The 12726-nt window shown below is 40.6% G+C and overlaps 1 protein-coding gene across 7 annotated transcripts in view; it reads right to left on the bottom strand.

The window, feature by feature from the left end:
- CHCHD6 (coiled-coil-helix-coiled-coil-helix domain containing 6) overlaps window positions 1-12726 on the bottom strand; it is a 110363-nt gene that overhangs the window by 44850 nt on the left and 52787 nt on the right. For 5 of the 7 annotated variants that reach the window (XM_088061854.1, XM_088061857.1, XM_088061852.1 and 2 more), the window contains 2 exons: window positions 7251-7321; window positions 6850-6924 (listed from right to left, as the gene is read on the bottom strand). In XM_088061854.1, coding sequence (XP_087917980.1) covers window positions 6850-6924; window positions 7251-7321 — 146 coding nt within the window. Of the gene's footprint in view, window positions 1-5933; window positions 6002-6849; window positions 6925-7250; window positions 7322-12726 lie in introns of those variants that run through there. The other 2 variants (XM_088061858.1, XM_005522068.2) reach the window with 2 other exon arrangements.

Below are 12726 nucleotides of genomic sequence, written 5' to 3'. Positions count from 1 at the left end.
TATAGAAAACAATTCAGGTAACATGGTTCTAAGTCTGGAGAACAGTACATGAAGTTCTCAGGAGAAGTGAGCCTGTGCCTCCTGACACTGCTCCAGTGCGCTGCTGGCAGCCCTTGCAGACAGCACAACACTGACCAGCTCTCTCCAAGGAAAGAATATACATTCCTGAACAAGTGCTTCTGCCTTCCAAATACCAGTTTTTTGAGTCAAATTAGCTTGAATTGTAGTTGGTACAGTATGTATATGTCCCAGATATGCAAGCAAGAGACACTGCCAGGACTAACAAGAAAAATACAAGTATAGAAAGAATCAAATCTATCATGGTTCTCTCACAATAAGCTGAGTATCCCTTAGCCTAGAAACCCATTTTATCAGAGTGACCTCATGAACGATCAAAATCACACAAATAAATGAATAATAAACTGAAGATACTGAAGCCAAATTTGATGGCAGAGATGGCTTTTCTCTTCTATTAGGGAGAAAAGGACTTCAATCTCTCATCAGCTCAGCATGAAACCACTTCCACCAACTTCCTCCATGCAGATGAATCACCATGATGCAAGGTGTCCACAGCAGTCCTGCCACAGTCCTCATTTCCTCAGAACATAAAAATATAGAAGCTCTGACCTACACAACAAATTATTTCATTGAATTTCCCCTGCTGGCACTTGCCTTTGGTGTCTTCTACCATCCCTCCAAGACTTCAGGAGGAGACTGACTCAACAGTAAGGACACAGCGTGTATAATCCAGAATCAGGAATACAATTACTGTTCAAAATAGCAACATTGCCCTTGAAATCAGTTGCAACTGAATTAATGACCAGATTGTTAGAGTGTTACCTCAACTTTGCCTCAGGCTGCTAATTAGCAAACAAGTCATTAATTCGCTGGTAACAAGTGGTTTCTCAGGCATTATTGCTTCTGACATCTTTAATTCACCACTCTTTTTGGAAAGCTTCCCCAGACAACTTTAACCTCAGTCCTTTACAGATCAGCCCCACACTATTACCACCAGCACACTACACCACACACACACACTGAAGACAGAGGCAGAAAACCACAGCAGGAATAGGCTAAGCTGGGTCATTAATTAATATTCATGACACCTTTCCCAACTCAAGCCAAGGGGAAGTGAAGGCCAAAGGCACAAAAAGTTCTGGATTTTGGTGTGGATCTGCCATTATTTGTAAAAACACAGTAAGATACTATGAAACCTGGAGAAACCCTGCTTTCACTATGGTACACATTGGAATATGCAATTCCCAATGTGAAGGCAGAGATCTGCTTTTATTTTCACTGTATTCTCTGCAATAAAGAGCTGTGAACTGAAATATTTCATGTCCTCGGATGCACAAAGTATGACTAAGGTTTGTTTTAACAGCTGCACAAATACCCATGCTTTTGAAAACAATCTGGATTTGGCCTGCCAACAAACCCTGATCTAAGAGCTTTATAAAGGCAACATTACTACAGAAAACAAGTGCTTTTTGTGTAAAAATCGATAGCAACAGAAACATCCCTAACAGACTACATGGAGATTTTGGCACATTTTCCTTTGCTATTCGAGTCCTTGCTATTCAGATCTTATTTTATAAATGTCCAAGTTCTACCAACATAGCGGTGTAGAAATGCTCCTGCAATTTTGAAGAGACACCAGTTTTTCAGTGCAATCTCAGTTCATTGGACTCATCTCTCATCACGCATGAGAGGAAACACAATACTGTGAACATTAGATTGAATGGTACTCATTTTATTAACTGGGCAAAACAAAAATCTAATTTAGAAGCAGCATCTTAGTAATCCCCAAGAACTGAACTTCAGAAAGAAGATTCAACAGCTTGGATAAAGTACACAATCTAATAAATTTTCAAGATTTAAAATTTAGTTCAAAAAAAGAATAATCTGGCCCAATTGGAAAATTTATGCAAATCCACTGCACATATTCAACTTCTATTTCCACATACCATATTCCTAAAGCAGTAGGGGGATATATGTTGCTAGGAAGTCAATGCATTGGTACAAGTAGTCGATTAACAATAGGCCTTCCAGAATTCATAAGGAAAATGTTTACATGTTAAGGTAATGAGTGAAAAACTTTGTGAAGCAGAACCAAAAATTATCAGAAACTTTTTCTTTCAGTAAAATGCACACCATGTAAAATGACACAGTCAAAATTCTCCCATATATTTTTACCCTCTTTTGAAATAACTTTGAGGAAACTCATGCATTATAATCTCTTAGAGAATATTTTAATTTCTTACTAAGAGCAACTTTATAAAAGTGAGAAACCAAAAAGCTTTGACTAACAACCCATCTCTTTATTTAAAGATTATGAAACAGACTCAGTGCAGACAGAAGAAAGAACAACTAGCACAAAGCAAGCACCAAGGGAAGAACAGTGATGAAGCCAAATAATTTTCGTGAAGCTATCATCATTGCAGGGCACAAAAGCACTATATTGAGGTAAGGCTATGGGTGAGCTTCTAGCAATAATCAATCTCTTATTCCTGAAAACTCTTAAATCCCTGTTGGAGAGGCCCTTAATTTCAACACTAAATTAATCATTTATCTAATCTAATCTAATGATAGAAGAAATCTCAGAGCAATTTTGTTTGAAAACTATGATGTCTTTACCCTTCTCTTTTGGCTTCACAACTGTCCATATAATAACTGCTTCAGACCTTGTCTCCTGGGCACAGGTCTCTGTTGAAATACCCAAGGCCTCATGGTAGAACTTCAAGATTAACAAACTCAAGTATCATCACATAACTATTTTATAAACTTTCCATATCCACATAAAGAAACAAAAAAGGTAGGTTCTCTAGGTTCCAGTTGATCTTGCCATTCTGAGGGGCCATCACCCTCATAAAGTCTTGTGCAATTCCATAAAACCTTCATTTCCATGAGTACTGAAAGCAAGCCCTGTTGTCAGCAGACAATTCATCTATGAACTTTCTTCCCCTACCCTCACTAAGTTAGTGTGGTTCCCTATTCCACGTTCAGCCAGGAGGATGCTTACTACTTGCTGGTTTTTCTAACATAATTAACCTTAAATACTCATGTTCATTAAGTTTAAAGCTCTTAGGACCATTAAATGAAACTCTTACATTTTAAGTCCTATATGGGGTAAATCTCTTTGGCAGTTTCTCCATTGGAAAGCTGCCTTGGATTCACAGCTGATCTCCACCAGGATAAGAAACTGACATTCTTTATGCACTCCTTGATAACAGCATAAAGCATATGCAGTCCTCTCAGCACAACATGCAAAGCAACAGTCATTAGTAAGCAGCTTCAGAAACAGTTCTGAAAACTATAGGGAGATCTCAGAGGGAAACTCAGCTTCAGAACAATTTTATTTTTTAACAGCTTCCTAATCCCCTCACCTGACTCCTGCAGCTTTACCTTTTAGAGTGACACCCCCACCCAGGCCAATTCTTGCATTCAAAAGTAACAACTACAAAAAAAAAAAAAAAATTTTAAAAAAGTGATAAGACAACCTTCACAAAAGAAAATAAATCACAAAAAAAACCCCAAAAAAAACCAAATCAACATTTTGAGGATAAATCTAGAGTGCTGCACTAAGCCATAACCTCTTTACTGATGGTTTTTTCCTTCCCCTTAACAGATTCAGGGACTGTAATAACATTTAATCCTCAGAAGCTAATCTAAATGTAACACTCAAAAGAAGACAAAGACAACGCAACAGAAAGAAAATTTGGCCACTGCCTTTTGGGAGTGCTGCTTTATCCCTGGAGCGAGTGCATTAATAGAGCTTGGAATGAAATGCCATTTTATTCTCTGTAGCAGGGAGGGGATTAGCAAGTTGTCTTCTCTAAACCCAGTCTGAGTCATGGCTCTATGAGCACTGAGAAAAGGATGTGGAACGAAGGGAAGGGCAGGGAGCACTGGCTTTTTATTTACATGCTGCTTCCTTTGTGGGTGGTTACTGATGTGCGCAGTTTGCTAAACAGGGAAAGAAGACAGGGGAAGTTCTAGGTCCCCTGACTTTAATTCTCTTGGTTAACAAAAGAGAAAAATAATAATGCACCAATTATAACAACATAGTTGAGACAATATGTCCATGGCAACTGTCCAATTCACCACAGCATACAAGCAACAAGGGCAAGTTGCTTAAGGTGCTGAAAGCTGTGCTCAGTGGTATCTTGTTGCTAGGATCTTTTTCCTGGGAGGAAATAAAACAGATTGGACAGAGCCCAGAACAAAGGAGAAGGAGACACACTGATAGGAGGTATGTGGAGACGAGAGCAGGCTGGCTTCAGGTGAAGAGACGAGGAACAAAGTCCATTGCACAAGTCAGGCCATGCAGGCATCAAGCCTTGAAGTGCAAACCAAGAGCTAATGACTGTGTCAGTGAGTTAATATGAGGCTCAGCAGTAAGTACTTCACTTCTGTTTTTATACAAAGGGAGATAGGAAGGTTTACTTGCCTACCTCACAGGCATGCTGTGAAGGATCACTGGTGGAAAGGTGTACAATATTCCTAAATCCTGCAATGCTTGACAACCACTAAGGAGTTGAAACAGTCTGTAGAACACTTGACCACTTGTGCAGAGCTGTAAATGTTGATAAAAGAATTTAAAAAGTCATTAAATGCCAAGAAAACACTGGGGTTTTGTTTCAGAAACTTCTTCTCTTTGCTTCTACATGGACTCTGAAACAGGGTACTCACTGTGGAAAGAGCCTCAGCCCTATTTCCCTTTTCCTCCATCAGCTCTGCTGATACACAGTGGCAGAGGAGAACAAACACAGGGCAGATTGGTCTCACAAGGCTCAAGTGCCAGGAGCATGTCTTCACAGTGTGACAGGGGTAACAGAAGCTCGGGAAGAGACACTATGGTGAAGGATACGGACTCTTTGCAGGTGAAGAAAATGCCACTCCTGGTTTCTTTTCCTTAAGGAGGCATCATAGCCTGGCATAGGAAACAGGCAAGCCTGTACTTCATTCATAGTTTGGCTAATATTCTGTTTCACATAATTTTGCAGGAGTGTCAGTTTATTCCTGTGAACCAAAGAGGCAGATCTGCATAAATCAGTCTAACCTATCTTAGAACCTACTGTGCTTGTATGTCTATGACAAAAGTGAAAAACAGGATGCACAAACTATTCTTTCCACTGAAGCCAAAAGATCTTGTAGGTTATTACCATAAAGAGGCTGGAGAAAGACTTGAATGTAAGATGCCTCACAAGAGAACCTCACAACACACAGACTTGAAGTCCTACCAATTGAGCATGGATGCCAGTGTAGGAAGGAACCTCCCCCTGACCCCATCCCAGCCATATCACAACCCAGGTGTGAGGCACAACATTAAGAGTGTTTGTACAGTGTGTTGTACACAAAGCACCAATCTGAAAAGAGTCACTGCAGGCTGATGGAAGTGACACACTGCAGGCTGATGGGGGAAAGCAATGATTCTTCCTGCATATACAATTATCAAAAGGCATTATCAGTCCCAGATCATGAACTCCAATGCTCAGCTCAGTGCAATCCTGGCTGGTGCTGGCAATTTCTGCTGTAAAGAACTAGAATGCATGATATTCAACGTCACCCTCAGTTTCACTCATGCCACTCATCTTGTCCCTTTTCAAGATGCCCCCAGGCACATTATTTTTTCACAAAAAATTCACATTAGGGCAGGTGGCTCTTTTTGCTGCAAAGAAGACAGCCCAAGGAAACTGTTCCTTTATAATGGCTCAAGTTCCTATTGCCATCAAATAGCAGAGCACTGTACAATGAGACCAGAAGCCAGGGACTGTTAGATGATAAAGGCTCAAAGAAAAGGGAAAGAAACCCTTAAGAGACTACAAGTGCACTTTCTGAATCTTGAAAGAAAGAATTCATTAGCATTTGTGTTGGTCTCTGCCACTAACCTTTGCAAAACATGGTTGCATTCCTGAGTTTCCCACATTACCAGTCTTCGTTTCCACAAGAAACAGAACAGACCAAAGGAAATGGAAACATCAGGAACCAACCTTCAGACTACCTATAAAAAATAAGGTAGTTACAGTCTGTAATAGTAAGTGAAGAACATAATACCAGGTCCCAGTCGCTTCCTTTACCAAGTCACAAGGATGAATCACCACTACACAAGTTCACAACAATTGATGACACGTTTGCAGAAGCAAATCCAAGAAATTATCCAATTGATCAAAGACTATAAGAACATTATATCCTATGAATTTTTATATTTTATTTTAAAAGAGATTTTATAATTCTGCTGTGGAAAACAGGATGGAAATGCAAGCAATGTGTTAGCTGCCTTGTTTTGGCTTCTTTAGCAACTTATTGCTTGACTGTCCAAACAAAAATGTGAAATTACAACAGGTTATGTGATGCTTTGGCAGTCAAACATAATTTTAAATAAAGACAGCACAATATACTGCACACCCCACTAATATATTCATCACTACTATATTATCTATTTATGCAATTAAGTATTGTAGAGTCTGGATTGGACCCAACCGGACTACATATGCTGCTACTTCAGTTTATTGCATGTTGGCCAACTGTTTACCCAACTGAGATCTGAGTGCTGCTCTTGACAACGTAATTGCTTTAGCCTCATTAATATTTAAGAATTATAGAAAATATTTTTTCTTGGGCAGCTGTTAGTGCATGTGGAACAATTAGTTATATAACACTACTGGCAAATACAAATATAATTTAAACACTCTATATACTCATGGTAAAAAGGCAACATTAAAGGGTCCACTTATTGTGCTAAGGCCAACAAAGAAGACCAGAAAAATCATTGCACCTATTCTACGAAAGCATTCATGAAAATTACAACTCTAATTTGAAATTAACAGGGATAAGATTTAGACTGTTTACCTTTTTTTTTTCCCCTGGGCAATTAAAACTTTTGAAGTGGTGCCATTCTTCCTACCCCTCTGCAGCAGCCAAATCCTACAGTGCATAGGTTAAATACAGTGGGTCAAAGTTGGAACAGATTACACATGTTCCATTGCTACTTTGAAAACCCTAGTACCTATTTAATATTAATTTTTAAAGTCCCTCTCTTCTCCCTCACCCTTCCTTGAAAGATCTACCAACTTAATACTAAACTCCGTTAAGTTTGGCACAGAGAGGATGCCAGCTTACACCTCCTCAGCCCCCTCAGTACCTGACAGGAGGTAACTTCACACTCTGTTTACAAGAACATCCAGAAACTACACACAAAATGTTATGAAATGCAACTGGAAGTGCTGAAAAGAAAAAAAATGGCTCCTCACTTTATCTGCTCCTCTGCCTTGGCGGCTGCCTCCTGATACTGCTCGGATGTCAGCTTGTAGATCTCTGCATTCTGAAACAAAGAATAGAATGCTCAGCTCTAAAAATTAAAGGCGTCTCAGATCTTATCTTGTCACAAAGTCATCTTCTATAATTAATAACAATTTCCAACAACAAACAGAATATTCAGTTCAAAGAACCCCAGAAATATTTAAGAGTCGATTTTATTCTCAGCAAAATGCATCAAGGCTATAACACGTCCTTCATTCCAAGGTTCACCTTTGTGAAAGGAAAGAGGGGGAAAAGGTCGCTACCAACCAACCATGAGCTTTGGCTATTCCATGTAACCACAAAAACAAGGTGTTTCCAGCACAGAGTTATTTTGAGTTTGGTCATGTTTTGTTCTCTTCTTTCATTAATTGCTGTGAAGGATCTTTTAAGTTACTGACATACAAGTATCAAAATTGGCTGCTAGCACTGGAAAATCCATTTTGGATTTCAGTGCTTCTACTTATGTTACTTATTCTTTAAAAGAAAATTATGCAGGCTGCTTCCCTTTTAACAACACAGGGAGGCGTATCAGGTCTCAGCCAAGGCGCTGCCAAACAGAGTCTTGAGTGTCTTGCTGCAGGGCTTAAGAGGTTTGCATTAAATTCTCCTGAACTTGCACAGAAAGAGTTTCAGCTCACAACTGCTCAGTCGCTAAATGTAGAGGATGAATTCCTCCCTCCTTTGGGCTGCACTGAGGAGCCTCCCAGGCACAATCAGCAGGAGAGAAAGGCTGCACTCCCCCAGCAGCTGCACTACAAGGTCTTGTGTCACTAAACCACTGATAACGCTGCTTTAGGCAAAGCTGCTGGACTCCACTGGCAACTGCCTTGCTCAAAGCTCGTCTGCAAGGCTCTCACTCTGAAAAGGCACAAGGAGAAAATATGCAATAATCAATCAAAAAAAGTGACAAAATGGTATTGCAAGAGAAGACAGCTATTCATTTAGGGCCAGTTCAAGCTGCTATCTCGTCTCTCCCCAAATTTGGTCATTTTATATAGAATATTATTCTTGCCCTTCTTCATTTATTTTCCCATAAATGCAGCTGTGGTCCTGTGCAGGATGAGCCAACATACTGTTCAGTGGTTGGAAAAAGGAAAGGACAGATATAACTCAAGTTCTATTAGTGGTTCTGCCATTTGTGCAATCTTGGGCAAGTCACCATTTTCCACCTGCAAGTGAGGGATAACAGCTGCCTGTATCTCTGAAGTTGTGTGACGCTCAGCTAATTGGAAGGTTTATAAAGGCTTTCAGAGCCTAGGCTTCAAGGTGCTATATTTAAGCGTTTTATCTCTGGTGCCTGAATTTATGTTACATAGCAAAAGAAACACAGAACAGATTTTGCTTTTTCAAACTTTGACCTAGGAGACAGATTAAAACTGAGAAATCATGGAGGACTGACCACTTCAAAATGCATTTTACCGGCAAATTATCATTAATGTTTTTGTTTACTTACTTGTTACAAAGTGGTCAAACTTCAATGCTATTAAATCCATTTTTCTCCTTCCTATATTGAAAAGTTCAGTTTTTAATGGTGCCTTTTTCTCTGGCCTGTAAACAGGCCTCATGACTTACAGCTCCCTGCTGTTACTTATTCACACATGAAACCACAAGACCTGTGCTTCATTAATTAAATTTGCCATTAAAAATTAAATAATGTGAATAAGTAGATGTAAGCGTTATCTCCATTGGGCTTCAAAGGTCTCACCGTTTCTCCAATTACTACCCAAGCAATTTTCATATTTCATACTGTCTGATTTCTCAAAGGGACTGGATCTGAGAGATTAGAATGAGAGAAACTGGGAAAAAGAGAAAGCAAGGTACCAAATTTCAGCATTTTTTGGGCAATAGGAAGTAGTCCCGTCAGATCCCATTAGCCTGCAGCACTCTGCAGTGAAACAGCAGCGGGAGAGGAAAACAGGAACAAATATGTTGTACGTGAGACCCAGCACGAGGTCGCGTTTAACCCTCCCAAAGAAAGGAACAACAGCCAATGGAATCATTTGCTGGATGTACTGTCAATTAAAGTGGTTGTGGCACAACCTCACCTAGTTTATTAGAGAGACTTCAACTGCCCAGTACTTCAGTCAGGTTCATCTTCAACAACATCAACGATGGACACGGACAAAAATAGCTGGGAAAGGAACCCAGGCTTTAGTTCTGAATTCTGAAGCTGCTAAAAGCAGGCAAATGAGAGTCTGAACAGAGAGGCAAGAATCTCAGTGAGGGAAAGGAGGAAAGACTTGGTTTCAGAGCAACCACCAGGCATCATGCAAAGATTGAGGAGGGGCACAGAACACCTTCAACCTGCAGATAAAGCTGCTGAGTTTTAAAAACAAGAAGGAAACATCTTTCTGTGTGATTCAACTGGGCCTCTTGCTGTTGGTTTAGACCTCTCCCCCTCAAAAACTCTAAAACCTAATAAAACAATATTTCTAATGCTATGAATCAGTACCTTTAAATGTTTCCCCAAGTAACAAAAACAGAGGGGCTACCATTTAAATCTGAGTTTGTTCAACAAGCAGATTTTTAAAATACATTTTTCTTGGCCTTTGGATCCTTTCCAGCCTTGGGAAAGTCACACTCCTGCTGTCTCAAACATTAAATGAGCAACAAATGGCCTAAATGGGCAAGAGAAGGGCCTTTCAGCATGGGCACAGGCACAGCCATTTCTGTGATCTGGGGCTTCTGCTAACAGAGAATAATTCCCCAAGTGTTCTCATGTGTATTACTTCAGACAGAAGATCTGCTTCATTTTCAGCAGTTTACCCACCATGCTATGGCAGGAGAGAATGTTCTAGTGGCCTAGAACTTTTGAGAGCTTTATAATATAGTTGCAAACAAGGAGGTATGCCAGGAACCAGCAGAGCACTTCCCCCAAACTTCAGCAGGGTCACCTCCACACAAGGGCTATTCAGCAGGATCAAGGTGTGGTATTTGCACTTGAAACAAAGTCTGAGCTGCCTGTAGTCTTAGTGAAGTCCTTTATCTTCATAAATGATATTCAGTGGTACAGTAAAAGAGAGAACATTCCACATGAAATTACAAGACATGAACGCTGCTTTTAATTTAGTTTTACAATATTTGATGCTTGAGATAAAATGGCAGCTCACAAAGAAAAAGTTGAACATGAGACCTCAACTATTATTAAATAAAGCTCCTGGCAGTCTTAGTTGCAGAAATAAGTTTAAAAACATGACCAAAGAACACCAAAAGGGCTCAAATAACAAAAGACACAGAAAGAATGAATGAACCACCTAAAATGTTTCACTTCTCTCAATAAAGCTGAGCCTTAGGGGAGTCAACTTCAGAACATTAGAGCTTTGTCATGTGGGGAGAGAGCTCTCCAGAGAGGACAAACAAACTAAGCAAAGAAATGTTAGTTTGAAAGATTTTTCACTGCTATTAAATGATGGTTTGTAGCAAATAATAAAAACACCAAGAAGTTGTAAAAATACATAACCAGAGCCTAAAGTGCAACAGAACCACTTTCCTTTACCCTGCTGTTTTTCTACAACAGATTTGCTGCTATACCCTTGCTTTCCACTCTTCCAAAGCACTCTTATGCTAAAAATTCCCTTCCAAAGGGAATCAATTTTAAAACTTAGAACTAAATTTGGAGCAATTTTAATTCAGCATTCCTCCTTGGCTGCAAACATGCAGAGAAACTCCAGCACTCACTACTACACCTCTCTACACTGCCCAGGCCCTTTCCAGAACATACAGCAAAGAAAGTAAGAAAACATTACAGCAGAAGACTGAGTTCTCAGGGTTATTTCAGGAGGGAAAGTAATTGAAACATAAAGAGAAAACCCTGCCAGCTCATTCTCACACTGACATTAAACCACATTCCTTACAACTTCAGCGAAACATGTGCTACTTGCAGTAACACGTAAAACAGAAAACTGAGCAAAACAAGCATGAGGAAATTGAAATTAATCAGATTTTAGGTGAAATTATTTGTGAACATCAAGCAGCAGCATTAAAAGCCTGACACTGGGACAAAGATTTCCCCAGCAGGTTCAGTCTGGGTCAATAGATTGGAAGGTGTCTTGATTTAAAACCAACAAACCCAGCCACCATCACCACAGGTATCTTGAGATATTCTGACACCTCAGAGTACAGAAGCTTGTCAGTGGTCACAGTGTTTAGAGATACAAAGAGGATTAACAGCTGTTGAAATGCTGCCAGCCTAGATGAATGCCAGTGATAGCTCTGATGAAACAGAGCAGGGCAGTGGAGGCCTTGACAAATGCTGCGGAGACAGCCGGGAGATTAGATGGTACAATCTGCCTCGTACCTGACAGACGTGTTGCTTCCATCCCGTCTGACATCCACGCTCACCAGCTTGCAGCAAAATGCCTTTGCAAGCCCCTCTCAAACCCAAAAGAGCACAAGAGGCAGTGCTGTGAGCGGGGCAATACGTGGTGTGCCCCACAAGGGCACCACAAGTTTCTGAGAGAAACAGGTAAGGAAAACAAAGATTACTTCTTACATATCAAGTGTCAGCTGGAAGACATTCCAATTCCTGCTTCCAGCTGCTTCTGAAGCCAGAAATAAGATCTCACACCATCCTGAGAAGCAGCACAACTGTGGCCTGCCTGCATGCTCTTGGGGACAGGCAACACACACATGCCCTGGATGCAGCTGCTGCCACGAGCAACTCCGGGAAGCTCCAGAGGAACCTCGGTCAGTGGCAGATTCAGGAGCCACCTCTGCTCCCAGCAGTGCCTCAGGGAAGCAAAGGTACACCCAGGCTCCCCACACCTCAGCGGGTCGCTGGTTCACAGGCACTGCAGATCAGGCTGTTCATTCTCACCACTCACAAGTCTCATGCAAACAGCTCCTAACAGATTTGAAAAATTACCCCATGTACCTGCATCCCTCCCACAGGTACAGAGGCAGATGAGCCAAACCAATCTGTTCACTGGATGACCCTATGGATGTGTTAAAATCAACCCACACAATCAATCACTGCTATCAGCTTTGCTCCAAAACAGGGAGTTTGGGAATTTCAGAATATGCTGCAAAAAACAATCTCTTCACCTCCTGAGCTCACTCCTCTGGTGTTTCTGCTCAGCCCATTTGCTGGTATCAGCAAGCAGTTAGCTCAAAGAGATCATTCACATTTCCTCCTTCCCATCAAGTGCGCATAAAAATAAAAGCCAATTAACGAGGAAGACAAACATGCCTATAGAGCATATTACTAGAGCACAGAAGTTAAGGGTTAAACTGCTTTTTTGAAAATTCATATGCTTTTTTTCTTAAAAGGTAACAGAGAAAAGATGCAAGGAACTACAAACAGCTTGCTGATACGGGGAAAAAAAGATTTTTTTCAGCCAAAGCCAACTTCTAAACACAGCTCTGTTGTTTGCTGTTCATGTGTGGGTTCATCCACTCCTCCCGCTGAGACCAATAATGAAATGAGAG

This window comes from Pseudopodoces humilis, chromosome 13 (assembly GCF_049639895.1).
Source record: "Pseudopodoces humilis isolate 2021_Gansu_Grassland_sample_001 chromosome 13, ASM4963989v1, whole genome shotgun sequence".
In the NCBI taxonomy this organism is placed as follows: Eukaryota; Metazoa; Chordata; class Aves; order Passeriformes; family Paridae; genus Pseudopodoces; species Pseudopodoces humilis.
This window is presented reverse-complemented; position numbering and strand designations above follow the sequence as displayed.